This window comes from Anomalospiza imberbis, chromosome 9 (assembly GCF_031753505.1).
Source record: "Anomalospiza imberbis isolate Cuckoo-Finch-1a 21T00152 chromosome 9, ASM3175350v1, whole genome shotgun sequence".
Lineage (NCBI taxonomy): Eukaryota > Metazoa > Chordata > Aves > Passeriformes > Viduidae > Anomalospiza > Anomalospiza imberbis.
In genome coordinates, this window is record NC_089689.1 from 21409168 (window position 1) to 21425643 (window position 16476).

The 16476-nt window shown below is 45.7% G+C and overlaps 2 protein-coding genes across 7 annotated transcripts in view; both read right to left on the bottom strand.

The window, feature by feature from the left end:
- KIF2C (kinesin family member 2C) overlaps positions 1–16476 on the bottom strand; it is a 425302-nt gene that overhangs the window by 106317 nt on the left and 302509 nt on the right. The window lies entirely within an intron of this gene.
- The window catches only part of ERI3 (ERI1 exoribonuclease family member 3), a 135124-nt gene that overhangs the window by 91812 nt on the left and 26836 nt on the right, over positions 1–16476 (bottom strand). For all 6 annotated transcript variants that reach the window (XM_068199144.1, XM_068199141.1, XM_068199143.1 and 3 more), the window contains 2 exons: positions 13535–13594; positions 11280–11371 (listed from right to left, as the gene is read on the bottom strand). In XM_068199144.1, the coding sequence (XP_068055245.1) occupies positions 11280–11371; positions 13535–13594 (152 nt within the window). The remainder of the gene's footprint in view (positions 1–11279; positions 11372–13534; positions 13595–16476) is intronic.

The following is a 16476-nucleotide window of genomic DNA, read 5'->3' on the forward strand; positions in this document are numbered from 1 at the left end:
GATGTACCCACAACACATCGTGTCTAAGTGCCCTTAAAACCAAAACATGCCCAAAAACTAAGCTAAAATTAAATATGATTCTCCTCCCACCTGTACAAATCCCATTGCAGAAGTACTTCTCCCCAGGAAACCTGAACCTGCAAGACCTAGAGCCAAGGTGCTTCTCTAAACTAAGAAGACATGTCCTGTGCCAGGCCTTCCTTAGATCTGCTCTCCAACAGGCAGGAGGAAACCTTGCCTCTTCCAAGCCTTGTCTGTCTGGACCATTTAGCGTATGAACTCTTCAGGAAAAGGGCTTCTCTGCTATGAGTCATAAACTGTTTAGTGCCTAATGGTAAAGCCTATAGACGCTTAACATAATACAATCATGTCACTTAAAGGCCATTAGTCTCCAGTCTAAACAGCACTTTTCCAGTTGCAGCAGGGACCTGCCAACCCAGGAAGGCAAGATAAGGGACGTGGGTGGTCAGTCAGGTCACTGGACTTGCAGACACCTGACATGAAACCACAAGCAGGACAGAGTCTGGCCAGAAGGCATGGGGGAAAGCCATGGCAGCTCTAGCAATCAAAAGTTTTGTCTTTTGCGCTCTCTTGAATCACTTGAATCCGCTGAAAACCTGTCTGCCAGGTCTGTCTCCACCTTCAGCCATGGTTGTACCACTTGCAAGGGGAAGAGCCCCTCATCCACAGAGGGAGCCTCCAGCCTTCTGTATCACCTCTCTTTCCACTCATTGAACTAGACCATTTATCTACAAGAAAAGATGCCATTTTGTCTTGTGATTCTGTTTGAACCCCTCTTCTTTCCTAGCATCATCTCTGTCTTCTTCTGGCACCACATCACCCAGTTCTACTCTCTCAACTGACCTCTGAGATTGCTTCTTCTTCCCATTCCCCACTAAAGGAAAGAGAGAAATCCTAATAGGAGCCAGTGGGATGGGGCAAACTGCCTTCCTCTGCCCTCTGATGATACACAACCCAAAACTGCACACACAGAAGCTTCATGGGCTCTCATGCTGTCAGCACTGGGGAGACCGGCACGCTGAGTAACAGGGTCTGAGCACAGGCTTCTGTGCAAATTACACATGCACAGGGGAAAACAAGTTTGTGTCTTCCTTGTGGGGAAGAGACTGCTCCCACCTCCAAGCACAAGCTGCCATTAGTATTTGCTTCGCCAGAGAGAAGGAGCAGCGAATCCTCCAGAGCAAAGGACAAGTGCAGCAATTAGGATGCAGGGGCTGCGGGAGCTGTTTAACAGCACGACCCAGAGGTCAGTGCCGCCGACTCCCAGCCCTGCATTAATATTGTATGAGTCGGGGAGAGGGGCTGTTACAGCCACCCTCAGCGCCAGCCCTCCCCCATCCATCGCCACTCTGCATCCAGCTAGATACGCCAGCAACATTATTTACAGATGTGACAGTCAGGAAAATCACTTTAGTAACTAAGGGAATGGGAATGAAGACTGCACAGTATAGCAGGTGCCTGGAAGCAGGCTCCCATCCGCACCTTCTGCCTCCCCTTACAGCCCTGCCAAACGGCACGGTCTGTTCTCAAACTGGTGCATGACATACCACCAGGAACAAGGAGTGGAGGGGAGGGCAGGGAAGGGGAGGGGAGGCTGTGAGCTCCCTCTCAGAGCTTGCCCAGGGGTTTGATTATCAATGCTGCTGAAGGACACTTCAGCCAGCAGCTGCCTTCCAGTTTCCTATCAGTATCTCTGCTAGACCCACCCTTTGGAGGGAGCTTTATATCAATATAATGAGAGGCTTTAGAGGGAGCTTCCCTCAGATTCTGTGCAGACCTGCAGAAGGGTCCCCACTCCAACACAGCCACAGGGGCTCATACCTGCAGAAACTCCCCCAGATGCTCTATTTGGTACCAGCCACCTTCCTCACAGGTGACCTGTTCACTTTGTATTCCCTGAAGGATTGTCTTCACCTGCAGCTTCAGTCACACTGAATGGCACCATCTCTACTGTATCCTGGAACATCCTCATTCTTCTGCCCACTTTTTTTGCTGGACATGCCAGGTAACTGCACATTTGCTGTGATGTTCTGCACAAATACACACCTATCTCAGATTAATCGAGACTGAAGGCTCCTGACGACAAAGACATGGACTATTCTCCAACTGTACCAGCAGCCCATGAATTCCTAGGGCCATGTTGCTAATAAACATTACTGCCCAGGGCAACACATGAGAGCTACAAGATAGAAAACACAGCTTGGATGTGTTACTGCCCATGATACCTCTCCAGAATTTTTTTCATTGTTCTGTGATTGGTTGCTGAATCCAGGGAAGGCAGAAACCCTGTCTCACCATTAGCAGCTTTTCTAAACTCACTGTGCAATTAATGGGCTTAATTATTGATGGCAAAGGCAGGGAAGGGAGGAAAGAAAGAGCCAACGAGGAAGGAATGATGTGGGGGTGGCAGGCGCCAAAGGTCTCCGAAGATCTTCCTTCAGCCTAGAGCACAGAAAGAGCCCCTAGCCGCTCTGCTGCTCCCACGGCCCTGCTCTAATGCTCCCTGACATGCCTCTGAAGACAGCGAGCTGTTTGCAGTCACCACCGTGATTTGTTAGTAATTATTTTCACGGTGTCACATTGCTGTCACTCTCTTAACAAAGAGACAGGCAGCCCGAGGCTGCCTGCAAGAAAGAACCAACAGAGAAAAGCAATTGTCAGGCACCCAGGGATCCTCTTTGCTTCCTGGGTTTCACAACCAGAGTCCTTACTAGCTTCTGAAGCAACTTCTGAGGAGAAGTGGCAAGTCAGAACCATCTCCCATCCTGGTCACAAGAAGAGGAATTAATTACTTAGCCCCTTCTCAATTTCACCATACCTGTAAATCCAGTGCAAGACCCAGGTGCTTAGAGCCCCTTAAGCCAGCAATTTGCTTCAGGCCTGCAGAAGACGCAAAACAACTTTGGCAATTGATGACTTTTAGTGCTCTCCTTGCAAGTCTCAATTTCTTTTTATGTGGTCTTGTCATTAGAACATGCTTCCTAAACACAGCAATCCTGATGACAAACCCCTGCCTAAGTCTATCATCCTCACACATTAACCCTCCAGACTGTTCACATGTGCTCTTCCTACACCAAACTCATTAATTCCAACACACTGCTGTGCTTTTACTTGGCATTTCACAATGCCAGGGGACCTCAGCAGCTTCCTCACACCTGAAATACACAGAGGCTTGCTGCCTGTTTTCTCATACACAGCACAGTGACTTGACAAAGAACTTCCCTGCTTGAATCACCTCCAATCCGTCCGTCCATCCATCCATCCATCCATCCATCCATCCATCCATCCATCCATCCATCCTTTGCCTGACCTGTCAGTCAGTCCAAGGTAATCACTCCTTTCCCAGTAAACATGGTGCTTGCTTGGGCTCCCAGTGAATGGAGGCTACTTTGGCACCTGAAGTGTCACACGAAATAAGGATATAGAGATGGAAGACTGAGACACCCAGCCAGACAACCTTTAAAGCACTCGTGAGCTTTGTGCAGAAATCAAGTGAACTTCCTCCACAGCAATTCCAAGTCTGAACTACTCCCAGCGTAAGTGTTCTTCCTGTGCCTGCTTACTGATGGTGCACAAGGGTCAGTCTCTGCAGCCATGGGGAAACCTGGGTACTAATTCACCCTCTTAGCATAGGGAGAGTTTGGAAATATTAAGCCTCACAGTCTAAGGAAAACCTTCCTGCAATTAACTGCATGGAAGAGCTCTGACTCAGAGGGCAGCTCCTTTTCAGGGGTCCTTTTAATAACCAAGAAATGGCATATACATCCTGCGAAGAATTAGGATCACCACTGGAAAGCTAAATGGTCCATAAAATGTAAAAGTTCTCTTCAGAGCTGGGAGCACTGTGAGCTGGAGGAGAGGTCTTGGCAAGCTCCCACCAGCCTACACCATCCACCCGGTTTGCAGGGAGAGACGTGACTCCAGGCAGGGATGAGGAACTGAACTCAGGCGGTGCCCAGGCACCTTGGGCATGCTGGCCGACAGTCAACACCGAGACCTGGTTCAACATTCACATGGAAAAAAGGAAGCAAGGAAATTAGAGCTGACGAAGACGCACCTACAGAGGAAAAACAAAGGGTGTCCCAGGGTGTAGGTGCCAGACAGAGAGAAGGAGAAATTCTTGCTCCAAGAGAAGCAAAGCTTGGTAGAACCTTGGCAGGATGAAGTCCTGGGCAGTATGAGCTTCCGGGACACAACCCTGACAGGACATCACCCTGCTTCCTCTGTCTTCTTCCCACAGACTTCCCTATTGTGCTTTCTTCTACTACCACCTCCATATGCCTCACATCATTACTAACACCTGGTCCACATCAATGTCTGAGCACGTAACACTGCCTTTGGGGTGCCAGGCTGCCAACGGCAGCACCTGGGCCAAACACAGAAAAAGGTGATTCCCACATGAAATGGATTCAGCTCAAAAAGTTAGTCTGAAGCTCTACTGTCCTCCTAAGTCCTGCACACACCCCATCATCCACTCCTGAGGATACAGAGTGTCACTGGACAAGGCACATGAGAATATGCTGGAGGGAAAATACCAGGGATGACCTCAAGATGGCCCAGTAGGTCTTTGCCAGCCAGGAGCTTCATGAGGAAAGGGACTGAACCCATCCAGGAAAATGGCTCCCAACAGGAAACAAATATCCCAACAAAATAAAACATGTTCAAGAAAGCTATAGACTCACACAGCAGAGCAAGTGAAAGAGGAAGGATGCTGCTCCCAGGCTGGCATTATTCTTCAAGCAGAGCTCTCTAGGCAAAGAAGCCATAAGCACATCCCTCCCAGCCAAGCCACTGAGAGGGCAGCACTGGAGCCAACACACAACCGCTTTGCTTCAGCTGCAAAGAAAGAAGAGCTGGGATCCAAAGGAAGCTGACATTTCAGACCCAGCAGGAAGCACTATGGCTGTCTAACACTAGAAAAATTAAACTATTTTAAGAGGAAATTAACACTTTGTGGAGCTAATCCTGTTTTTCACACATGCCACCAACAACAAAATTCAGATGGTAAACAGCCCTCCAGTGATTGCCCTCTGCAGTCCCAAGCCAACCAGCTTATCAACTCCCCAAGGCACAGAATCGCCACAATCCTGAACTGCTATTAGAGGGCTCTCATACAGACAGAGGCTAGGTACCCATTGACCAAGTACCCATTATAGATCCATTGGTTTTGAAACCATTTTGCCTGAATTCACTAAAACCCTGGACACAGAACTCATCTTAGTGATTCCTGATGCAGAGGGAATTATTGTTCCCTACTCGATGAGTAGGTGACATTGAGACCATTGATTTACATCCAGTTCAGTGTGACTGTTTTCAAACAGCTTGAGTTATGTTACCCAGGGGTAGAAAATCTACCCACTTATTACTCCATCACAAAGGTTCAGTGCTGGAAATAAAGTACATGATGCAATGCCTGTCTCATTCTCCCCTACACTGCAAATTTATTTGTAAGTTTCTCCACCATCTTTCATGCTGCTTCCAACTTCTTTGGTCTTAATTCCCAGGTAGAAGAGTCCTGCTGCCCAGAGTACACTGGGCACCACAGCTCAGTAAATCTGTAGCCACTACAGCCCTGACTCTGATAAATGTCTTTGCTATGATGTGCCAGATAAGGAACAGACCCGAAGGGGACAGTCCATTGCATGATGATCCCTATGCAAAGATTTAATGTCCAAATCTCAACCCAAAGACATTCCCAGACATTTAGGACAATGTAACTTGCAGAAGCCCAAGCAACCAATAATTTCAAATAAAGACAAGAACAGGAGTCAGCCAGGGTAACTGGCACATAAGGATAACAAAAGTCAAGTCTGGTATATTCATTTTAAATAAGAGTGTACAGAGGGGGAATCTTAAAATCCAAGGGTTTTTTTTTTTTGCATAAGTGATATCATTTTCTTTAAAAACAAAAAGCTGGACTGCAGGGTCGCAGGAGTGAATGGGGTCAGTGCTATTCCCTGTAAGTGCTCACAAGGCTCCCTTGCTTAGCTCTGGCAAAGCACTTTAGGATGTAATTACATGAACAACTCCATCAGCAAAGCTGACTCAAAAGGTTCCTGACCCTGGATATTCAGTCCCATCCCTTCACTGTAGTTCACACCACACTCTTTATTCAGCCAATGTGGAGAGATACAGCATAGGCTTGTTCAGCAAAATGATCCCCACTAAAAAAACACCACCAAGCTAATCTAAAGATCTTAGTTGGAAGGTAATTGTTTTATTAGCTTTAAATGCAGATGACTACATTATCTTTCAGTTACCAGATCTTTTTTGTTACTCTCAACTCTGAACATACCTCTTGCCCTGCTGCCACACAGCCAGTCCACCCCACACCTTCTCCTGCCTCTCCTCATGACTACCCAAGCATTCCCACTCACTCCAGTCAGTGGCCATCTGCAATTTCTCTCTGAGATAGAGGCTACCGGTCCCCTCCTGGTCCTGTGATAAAGAAGAGCATATACAGAGGACACTAACATCAACAATTCTTTTCCATTCATGACCTAATTCTGATCTCAAAAACGTCAGGACAGAAGCCTGGAAAGAGCAACCCATTGACACATTTGGAGCTGGTCAGAGAAGACAAGCATCCTCCCAGTCTGTGTAACTTGCAAGAGAGAATTAAAACAGTAAGACAAAATTAAGCAATGGTATAATTTACTGCTCAGAATTTACTAATATCCAACCTAGGAAGAGCACCAAGGGCTATAAACATTTCAAGACACTTCACTATGTTTTATCACTATATTAGAGAGTACTTGCCTTTTAACACTTATTTAAGAAAATAAAAAACTTCTGAACAGTAGTTTCCTGTGAAGACATAAATTAGCATGCTCTGATCAGCCACAGTAAGTGCAGTTAAAGCACCTTCATGTCAGAGTTATATAGACCAAAGCCTACATGTACTTATGGCTATGCTCACTGCATTTACAGAATAATCCAGATCTGGAAGGAGAAAGATTAACTGATGCTTCTGACACTACGGTGCAGATTTGGGACATTTGAGATTTGGGACATAAGATTTCTGCTCTGCCTCTGCCTGCCTGCACAGCCACAGGCATTTCACTTAACCTCACTGTGTTTCAACTCTGTATCTATGAACACATGGTAAAAATGCCTCTTTCGTTGCCAAGATGAATTCACATTGTGTTTAAGAGCCCACAAACTGGTTCCACACACAGGGGAAAGCAATTTGACATTTCAGCAGAGATAAACTACATTAAAGAGCTTATATTACAAGGGCTCAACTCTGGCAGATACTAAGTACCCTCTTTTCCACTAAACCCATCTCCTGCAGTCAGCAGCTCCCTCAGCCCCTTCAGAGGCACGTTACCCTCACCACCCAATGCCACATCAATGCTATTTGCTTAATGACTAGTGTCAGTTCCAAGCTAGGTTCAGAATAAGGTCCAAGCACTACAGCAGACGCCATCAGGTATCTAAATCCATCCCTGGAGCTGTTAAACTTGGACTATAGCTCCTTGCAACAGGCTAAAGGAATCCTCCCACTGAGCATGCAGAGGCCTGAGGACCGTGTGTCTAACGAGGCTGTATCCCCACTCATATTTTAGCTTGGCAGGTCTGGTGCTCCTTTCATCTTTTGCTTCAGGTAGCTCTCTTTAATTAATAACATTTCTGAGTCGACACAGGGAACTTTCCACCCAGAATGAATGGCCCTCTCTCATTAGAACCATGACTTGTCATGATGTATTCAAGAGCAGAAGTGTGATTCATTCCCTTGTCTGGGAATGAGGGGTGTTGCTGGGGGGTGGGGGGGAGAAGAGTCTCTGTAATGAGTGACTGATATTTGCTGAAGTTGATATGCGACTCTGTCGGCTTGAACTGCCTTGTCAGGACAAGCCTTCAAGAAAGGTGATGTTCCTACTCAAGAGGTTTTCCTCATTAAAGAAATTGCATCTTAACAAGAGGGAAGGGGAGGGCTGGCAGGAGAGCTGCTGTCTCCCCAACTCCAGCCTGATTCACACACACCAAGAACTGAAAGCAGGTTGATCGAAGCACAGCCAGCAAAGGATCAGTGCTCCATTTAGGAGCCCTCTCACACAATGGACTCTCTCCGTCAGCAACCAAATCCCTCCAACAGGTGCACCTTCTGATGGTGCACCACACCCATGACAAAGCCTTTGGTAGCAGAACTTCCTGTTCTGGGCACCCAGCTCCTTGTGACTAGTGCTCCCTGTTGTCTGAGGGAAGACAGACAAACACCTCTGTGGTCTTCCAAGAAAGCTCCAGTGTTCCAGAGCAATCAAGTCTGTAGCCACACAGTGCCTCATTTCCTGAAGATCCCTGAGCCAAGCAGAAGCTTTACTGATCCTTTAGCAGCTGAGTTTACATCTTGAATCCTGCAGACTCAGCAGTGCCAGACACCATCAGGAAAGAGCCCTGACTATCGCCATTTCTCTGGTGTTTTTTTTTGAGCTAGGAGTGCTACACACACTGCAACTCCCAGCTTAGGCAGGGCTATTTCCCTGCCTTATCCCTATATCCAACACTGACAGGCTTGAAGATTCCTCCTCCTTGTTACAGCCACTTCCTCACATCCAGCTTGCTCATTCCACTGTGCCTCCCTGGCACCTACCAGTGGTACCTACTAGATGCCCTCACAGTAGACAGACCAGTTCAGAAGACACCATATCTCAGGTCTAGAACAGCACATGTACACAGAAGCCAAACTAAATGCCCAGGTCACTGCTGGAGAAGTCAGGAACAAAGGTGTATGGTTTACCAGCCAAACTAAGGACAATGGAGGACAAGAACTCCAAACCACTCAAGATCTGGGTAAGAGGACTGCAGCTATGCAAGCAGCTGTCATTACGAAGGAAGCTGAGAAAGGGAAGAGCAGAGTTAGGAGTAAACTTGTCACAAGTGGTGGCTCCTTAAGCCAGGAAACGCTGCACTCACCTCAGTGTCCTCAATTCCTCTGGAACCCAGCCAGGTTTCTACCATGCAATGTTCCAACAACACTCCTCCAAATGTGGACAAACAGCACCACCTCCCTTCCTAGTGCCTTTTGTACCAGCATGTGGTCTCAACGTGGTAGCAAAGGGCATTAGCTACACCACAGGTCTTGTAGAGAAGCATGGAGTGAATCCCTGGAATACCTCATGGATGTTCCACGTCTCTGAGGCTCTGTCTCCCTGTCTGAGCAGCCTTGTTTCAGCTCTCTGCTTTCTTTAAAAAGAGATGCTCAGTTCTGCTTTGCTAAACCCTATTTGGCAATGTGTCTAAACACACGCAAACTTAATTAGTTCAGGAGGGAGACTCGGCATTTGTGGTGATGGATAAAAGTAATGGGAAATGAGACAAGTCAGAGCTGGCAGGGAGTCCTCACTCGAGCCTCATCCACTGGCATGTTGCTAATCAGATGTGACGCTACACGCTGCAGCACCCAATCGGCGATGGAGCAGCGTGATGTGCTACTCACCAGGCGGCTGCAGCCAGACTCCTGCAATCCATGTGCTTGGAAACACAGAATGTATTTTCTGCTTTGCCCTGAAGATGCTTCAGGATTAAATTCTGAAGTTAATGGTTTAAAAAAAAAAATTAAAAGGAAGAGGGAGAAATGAACCACTCTCAACGACCTCATGGCCACGAGTGGAGTCTTCTTTTCCAGCTGACTAGTGAGGGACAATCCATGCGAGAGACCACTGCAAACGGTGAATAGTGCATCTCCACTTCAGAACAGCATGTCCCTCTGAGCCAGCTCACCTCACAACCCCTCTGGCTCACCACAAATGGGGCTCATCTTTACCTCTATTTGCCCACTGTAGAGCTCTGAAGGAAAAAAAAAAAAGCCACCCAACATATCCAGGTTGCTCTTTCCATATGAACACCAAGTTAGGATGTCATTACCTGGGAATCTTGTCAGCCCACTGTGAAAGCGATGGAAAGATGGGCTTGGAGCAAAGATAACTGTTTCTCACAACGCTCAACAAAGTGGTAAATTGGATTCTCACAACAGCAATACAGGAGTAAAGAACAGAGAAAATAGAATACATGAGAAACAGAAGTTTAGCACAGCAACTGTGCTGGTCTCTAACAGAAGCTTAAACATGATATATAATGAAAAATAACTCACTCCTAATTTAAGCAACTAACACAGGAATTTGCAATATATATGAGCCTTGGACACTGCCTGAGCAAAGACTGAGATCCTAACTCAAAAATTCAAATACCACCCCTCTGTCTCTGTCTGGAGCCAATTTCTCATCACCACTAGTGCTTGTGCTGAGCTCTGGACCCCATATTTCATGTTTCACTAATTACACAAAGAAAAGGCAAGGAGATGCCACTCTGCAAAGACTTCTTGTCAGGGAAGAACTGGTGCTGATTGCTCCTAGACTATGTGTAGTTTATTTAGGCTTTCAGCTTGGGGAAACCAATGTCACAGTGAAAACCAAGTAACACTACTAACGAGTTGTGGCTGTCAGTTTAGGATGGGATGTGTCAAGCCCATGCTTTACTGGTGTGATAACAACAGGAGTCTTTATCCAGCACCACAGAGAAATGAAAAGCTGAAGCAAGATTATACAAATCCAAGGGAATTCAGCTCTATAGGACACTGATCTGCAAACATTTTGGATGTTGAACTAATTTAATTTTTGGACATTTAGCTCCATTCTTACAATAACATTTCTGTGTTGTGGCCTAGCTATTTTTCTAACAAAACATGCACATACACTAACATTTGCAGATCCCAGAGCAGGACCCCACCTGGTACTTGCCAGATATTCACCCAGATGATGATGACAGCCTTAATGATAAGAACACCACTGGAGCATGCCAGACCTGGCTTGTATTCTGCTTGTATTCTGTTCCAAAGACTACTCTGTGATTCACATTGAATTACCTTGCCAAGATGACAGAAAAACTCTTAAATGCAGGAAGCCAGGTACGGATCATCACTTGATCATCCACGTATGCACTCAGAAATATCCAGCTCTTTGGAAAGTATATTGGGTAAAAGGCAAAACGTCACAAAGCTCCAGTTTATACTTTTCTTGGGGTTCTGGAAGGCTTCACTCACTATACAGAATATCCTAGGCAGTGATCCTGCACCATGCCCAGCACCCACCTGTCTTCTGAAACATCTCTCCTCTCCCAATTATGCATGGCAAACAACAATTTCCCTAAGAAACAATGACTAGGGACAGTTGCAGGCTTGCAAGGACAAAGACATATGCACTACAAGCAAGCATGGAGCAATAAAGCCCAGGAAAATCTCCCTCCCCTCCCATACTCACATCACTTTCAAATCCCAGTCTCCACAGGTCACAAAAATCGACTTGACGCTGGGATCTAAGAGGCCTTCCTTTGCCATCCACTCGTCAACCCTCTGAAAGGAAGGCAAGAAAAGGGGATGAGTTTTGCAGAGACAGGCCGAGCCACAAGAGTTAAACTCAGATAAGCTGCTTGCAATCAAGAGAGAAGAAAATTGTGATCTTATCCAACCTCTCCCTCTCTCTCTTCTCTCTTTGCTTGCCATCTCAACAACAGTACGTTTGGACCTTTGAAGATTTCTGATAGGAAACATCAGGCAACCAGAGGAGAGATGATCTTATCAGACACCGCAGCAGCTCTGCTTGTGGAGGGATGAAAGTTGTGCAGCATTAGCGGGACTATACAATTGTGCTGCTTTCTGGCATTTCTCCTCTCCCTGTACCAAAGAGGCTGGTAGGAAACATAACTTTTGTCCCCTCCAGCGAGGAGAAAAGACAGGTATATTGAGATGGCATCCTTTCCCTACAGCATTTCTCACACACACTAATTCATACAGCACCAGGGGGATATGGGAAGGGGAAAAAAATGGAAGGGCTGGGTACACACAGGCGCTCTGTGGCAGTAACAAGCAAAGCCAGGTGTCCCCTTCCTCTCCAGGCTGGATCCCTCTTTCCTTCTTACAGTTCTGAAGAAGTGCTTGCTCAGAGTAGTCTGGATTTAAAGTGGATCCACTATTCCTGATCAACTTCCCACAGATGTTCTGGGTCCTGGGCCATGTTAACCTGGAGTATGCAATCCACCTCAGGGATTAAGGAACTAACCTAGACTAGAAGCCCTGCATAGACACTTATTCCAGCTAAAACTAGCAAACAACATGCCCAAAATCTTGCAGTGGCAGGCAATCAACTGTTATTATGCAATCTCACTAGCAGCATTTTCCCAGAAATCCCTCCTCTTTTCCCTTGCTTGACACCTTTCACTCCTGAGTAAATCAGCATGCCTCAGAAGCTGCCTGACCTGAATCTCATTTTAACCTAGAACATGCTGCTGTATGAACACCTTTTCTGTCCAAATAATAATAAAAAAAAAATCTATATAAGTGTTTCCACACTCTAAGAAGCTTCCATAGAAACAGAATGAGTAATTTTCTGGAATACTCCAGTGGTGATCTACATACACCCAGGAAAAGAGGGCTCTCCCTCCTGGGGAGAAGAGGTACATGCATCCATATGTTTATGGAAAGCAAGCAGTCTGGATAGCTGGGGATTTGCATGGACGTGAGACATCACCTCTGCAGAGAACCATCTTCAGCCTCATGTCACTGACACAGCCTTTCCTGCCAGGGTTTGATGCTTCTTCCTGTGACTGACTGTAGAACTTCCCTCTGAGTAAAACTCCCCAGAAAAGCAGCATCCAGCATCTCAGCCACACTCCCTCTGGCTGACAGGATCGCCCAGCCAGCCTCACACAAGCCTGCCTGGAGCTGGGGACAGCAGTGGTAACCTTTCTAAACTCCCTGATGTGAGTGCCCATCAAGTGCTGTCTCCATGGAGGATTTTAACACCTTTAATTTGATTTCCTCAGATAAACAATTGTTGCAATTTTTCTGATTAGGAACAATTAGGCAACACAGCCGTGGAAATCCTGACAGAGATGACGCATCAAACACCAACCTGCAGCCCAAGTAGGCTCTGCTTGAGGAGGTTTCCTTCACTGTCTGACTACCAATGAAAGCTATTGATGGAGAAATACTTCCAAGCTAATTAAGCCTTAAATGCTCTAGGAATTCCACATTAAGCAGAAGGTATTATTAGGGCTGTACTGCATTCACACATCCTTTATATTAGATTTCAGAGGCATTTTCTTTCTATACTACATGTATTATTTAGCATTTAAATGGGTAGAAAAAATAATTTAATAAATGCTGAGGGAGGGGAAAAGAAATGAAAGCAAAATCTCCAGAAGCAGTGGTCTTGAGCAATGTCTTGATGCTTTAAAACTGGCTCAAGAAAGAATCGCCTCTTCTCCTATCTACTGGCAGGAGTTTGGATATCTTGTCAGCACCCTTGACATGAACAGCTGGAGATGACAGATCAATGGTTCAATAATCTCAGCAGTGTGTCACCAGTGTGACAGCAAATGTTATTCTAATGAAGCTGTAATCATAGTCAAATTACGCGGTTCGATTCTCAGCAAGGGGAGGGTGCAGGGAAAGAGATGAAGAGGGGACTACAAGACCAGAGGTCAGAGTTTGAGAACTAAAGGTTACTCTGCTTACCTCAAGCACTTGCTGGAGGCTCGGCTGCCCATCCACCATGCCTTGAATAATCCCAGTCAGCTGAAACAGAGACAAATGGAAAGCAGTCACCAGGACAGCACTCAAAAGATCATTAGAGAGGTCTACTCTCCTGTCCATCCTTCTGCAACCAAAACATGCTCCTGTGACCCATATGGGTGTTGATGAGGAACCAGCCACAGCAAAGTGACCCTGGTAGCTCCCCAGCCACAGGCAAGGGCACAGCTTCATCCCAAACAATGTACATTCCCAAGAAATGTAGTGGGGCTCCTACCCACACCACAAAACTGCAAATTCTCAGCATGGAAGGGTCCACTTGGGGAGCAGTGTCATGCACCAGCATGATGCCCTTTTTCAACATGCCTTTCAGCAGTTTTGGTGCTGCCTTGATGTACACAGGCAGTGGCAACTACCAAGGTCTCTGAACATTCCTCTGCTATCACAGTGACACCAAAATTTCAGTGTTAGATGAACCAAACAGAGAAGTATTGGTAAGTGAGACCTGGAGTGGACCCAGTCATCCTCCCCTGAGCTGGGCAGACAGCATGTGCACATTCCCATAGTCCATCACAGCATTCCTCAGCAGTTCAAAATTGTATTTAAAATAACGGAATGAAATCTGAAGAAAAGCACTTTCTTCCAGAGCCCTGTCTAGTCTGTTTTCCAGTAGGTTCCTTGGAAGAGATTCTGCCAACAGATACTTCTCTGACTGCTCCTAGACTGCTCGGCTGTTCAAAGCTAAACACATGCATGCATTAACAGATGCAGTCTCATGGGCCTCTGCCTGTGTCTGCCCAGGAGAGCTTGAGGCACATGGAAAACAGATAATTTTTCTGTCTGCCTTCCAACTGACAAAACTGTCCTTTAACATATTGAATATCGGAGTTCAGTAGCTTGCCATCAATGCACCCAAGTAATTAAAAAAATCATTATTAACACAAGTGCACACTATGGGATTTCACTTCATATGGCACTTTCCTGAAGCTACACATCTCACACGTTTTCATAAAATAAAGGTCAAGCACAACCTAGAAGCATCCACGCCTCTGGAAGCCATAGCATCCAGTTGAGAGATACTGATGGCCTCACCATCACCCAGGAGGAACTCTTCCACAAACCAGCTCAACCTACTCATACAACCTAAGTCCTCTCACAAACCAAAGGGCTCTGCTTTATTAAGTATGTGGCAACTAAAGGAAGCTAAATGGTTTCTATCTCTCAGTTTCTTTGGCTGCTTGGCTTACAGCACTGAACTTGGAGGATAGAAAAAGAAATTTTATTAAACTCCAATTAAACTGTAATTACATTTAATGAATACCAAATACCTGACTCACTGAATAAACTGGAAGTGGAAAGATTATTTTCTCATAGTGACTCCCATGAAATGGCAATACATACCTTTTAGGGAAAGTATTTTAATTTTAAGAATGTAGAGCTCCTCTAGGTGTGTTTCTCAAGTTCATCAAGCCATTATGAAGTGGAATTTTAGGAAAGTGGAGGGACACAGACACTCTCTTATATTTCAGAAACTGTTTTTAATGTTAATCTCTATTTTAATTGGGTTAACAACTGCTACCTACAGACTTCCATACTCTGAGAAGCAAATAGATTTGAGGAACTAATACATGGCTCTTTAGAGCAGTTTTTAAAGCTTACTGGCATGGTTTTTGATTTTCTTGCCATCTTTCTTTCCATGTATTCTTCTGGCACAGGTGGACAGCTCACCTATTGCAAAGTGCTGGTTCTGCCTTTCAGGCAGCAGTTCAACCCAAATTTTTGGAAGTGACTGAAAGGTGTGTTCAGAAAGGAATACAAAATTATAGAATAGTTTGTTTTGGAAGGGACTTTTAAAGTTCATCCAGTCCAACCTCCCTCGCAAATGAGTAGTGACATCTTCAACTAGATCAGGTTGCTCACAGCCCCATCCAACCTGACCTTGAGTGTTACCTCTCTGGCAACCTGTGCCACTGTTTCTCCACCCTTAGTGGGTGGAGATTACCCTCAAAGGGTAAAAATCTTCTTTTGTACACTTAGTTGACTAGTTTAAAGTCATTATTCCTTGTCCTGTCACAATGGGGCCGAGCTGAAAAGTCTATCTTATAGGCTCTCTTAAGTACTAAAAGGTCACAATAAGGTCTCTTGGGAATCTTCTCTTCTCCAAGCTGAACAGCTCCAAAGCTCTCAGCCTTTCCTCACAGGAGAGGTGTTTCATCCCTCTGCTCATCTTCATGGCCCTCCTCTGAACCTGTTCCAAGAGGTCCAAGTCTTTTCTGTGCTAAGTATGACAGGCGACCTTTCACTATCTCAGCCAGTACTGATGGAAATGGTTTCTGCTGTTCCAGGCACCTGCAGGACTGTATCTGTGGAGCGCTGCACCCTTGATGCCATGGGAGGAGAGGGTATAATGTCCTCATCCAGACATTTCCCATCAGGAGGAGGGAGGGATATGAAGGCAGATGCAGAGGTGCCACCAAGAGTCACTGCTTATTCTTGCCCAAAACTCCTTCTGTCCTTCTCTGCCAGGCCAAGCAAAGTACCAGCCTGTCTGTACAAGGACACATCACCAAGCATACACACACAAGATTCACGTTGCAGAAATCACACACATGAATACAAAGGAATGTATCTGTTCCATAGGTACATTTCAATACAGGTCAGACTGCTCAAACTGAACCAGATTTCCACTCTGTCATCCTTTCTGATACTTTTTGTTATCAGTTATGTCCATCTGCCACGTCCAACCTAGTGCATTGGATCTCTGCAGCATTATCTGGTCTTGCAGCTTTGAAAAAGTATAAAAATATAAAAATGCACAATTGTAAAATTTCACTGGTTATCCCAAGAAGCATGAGGTACTTGGGAACATAAGCTATAATGCCTTTATCTTCTTGTACTTTTATTGTCTATTCCTTCAGGAAAAAAGT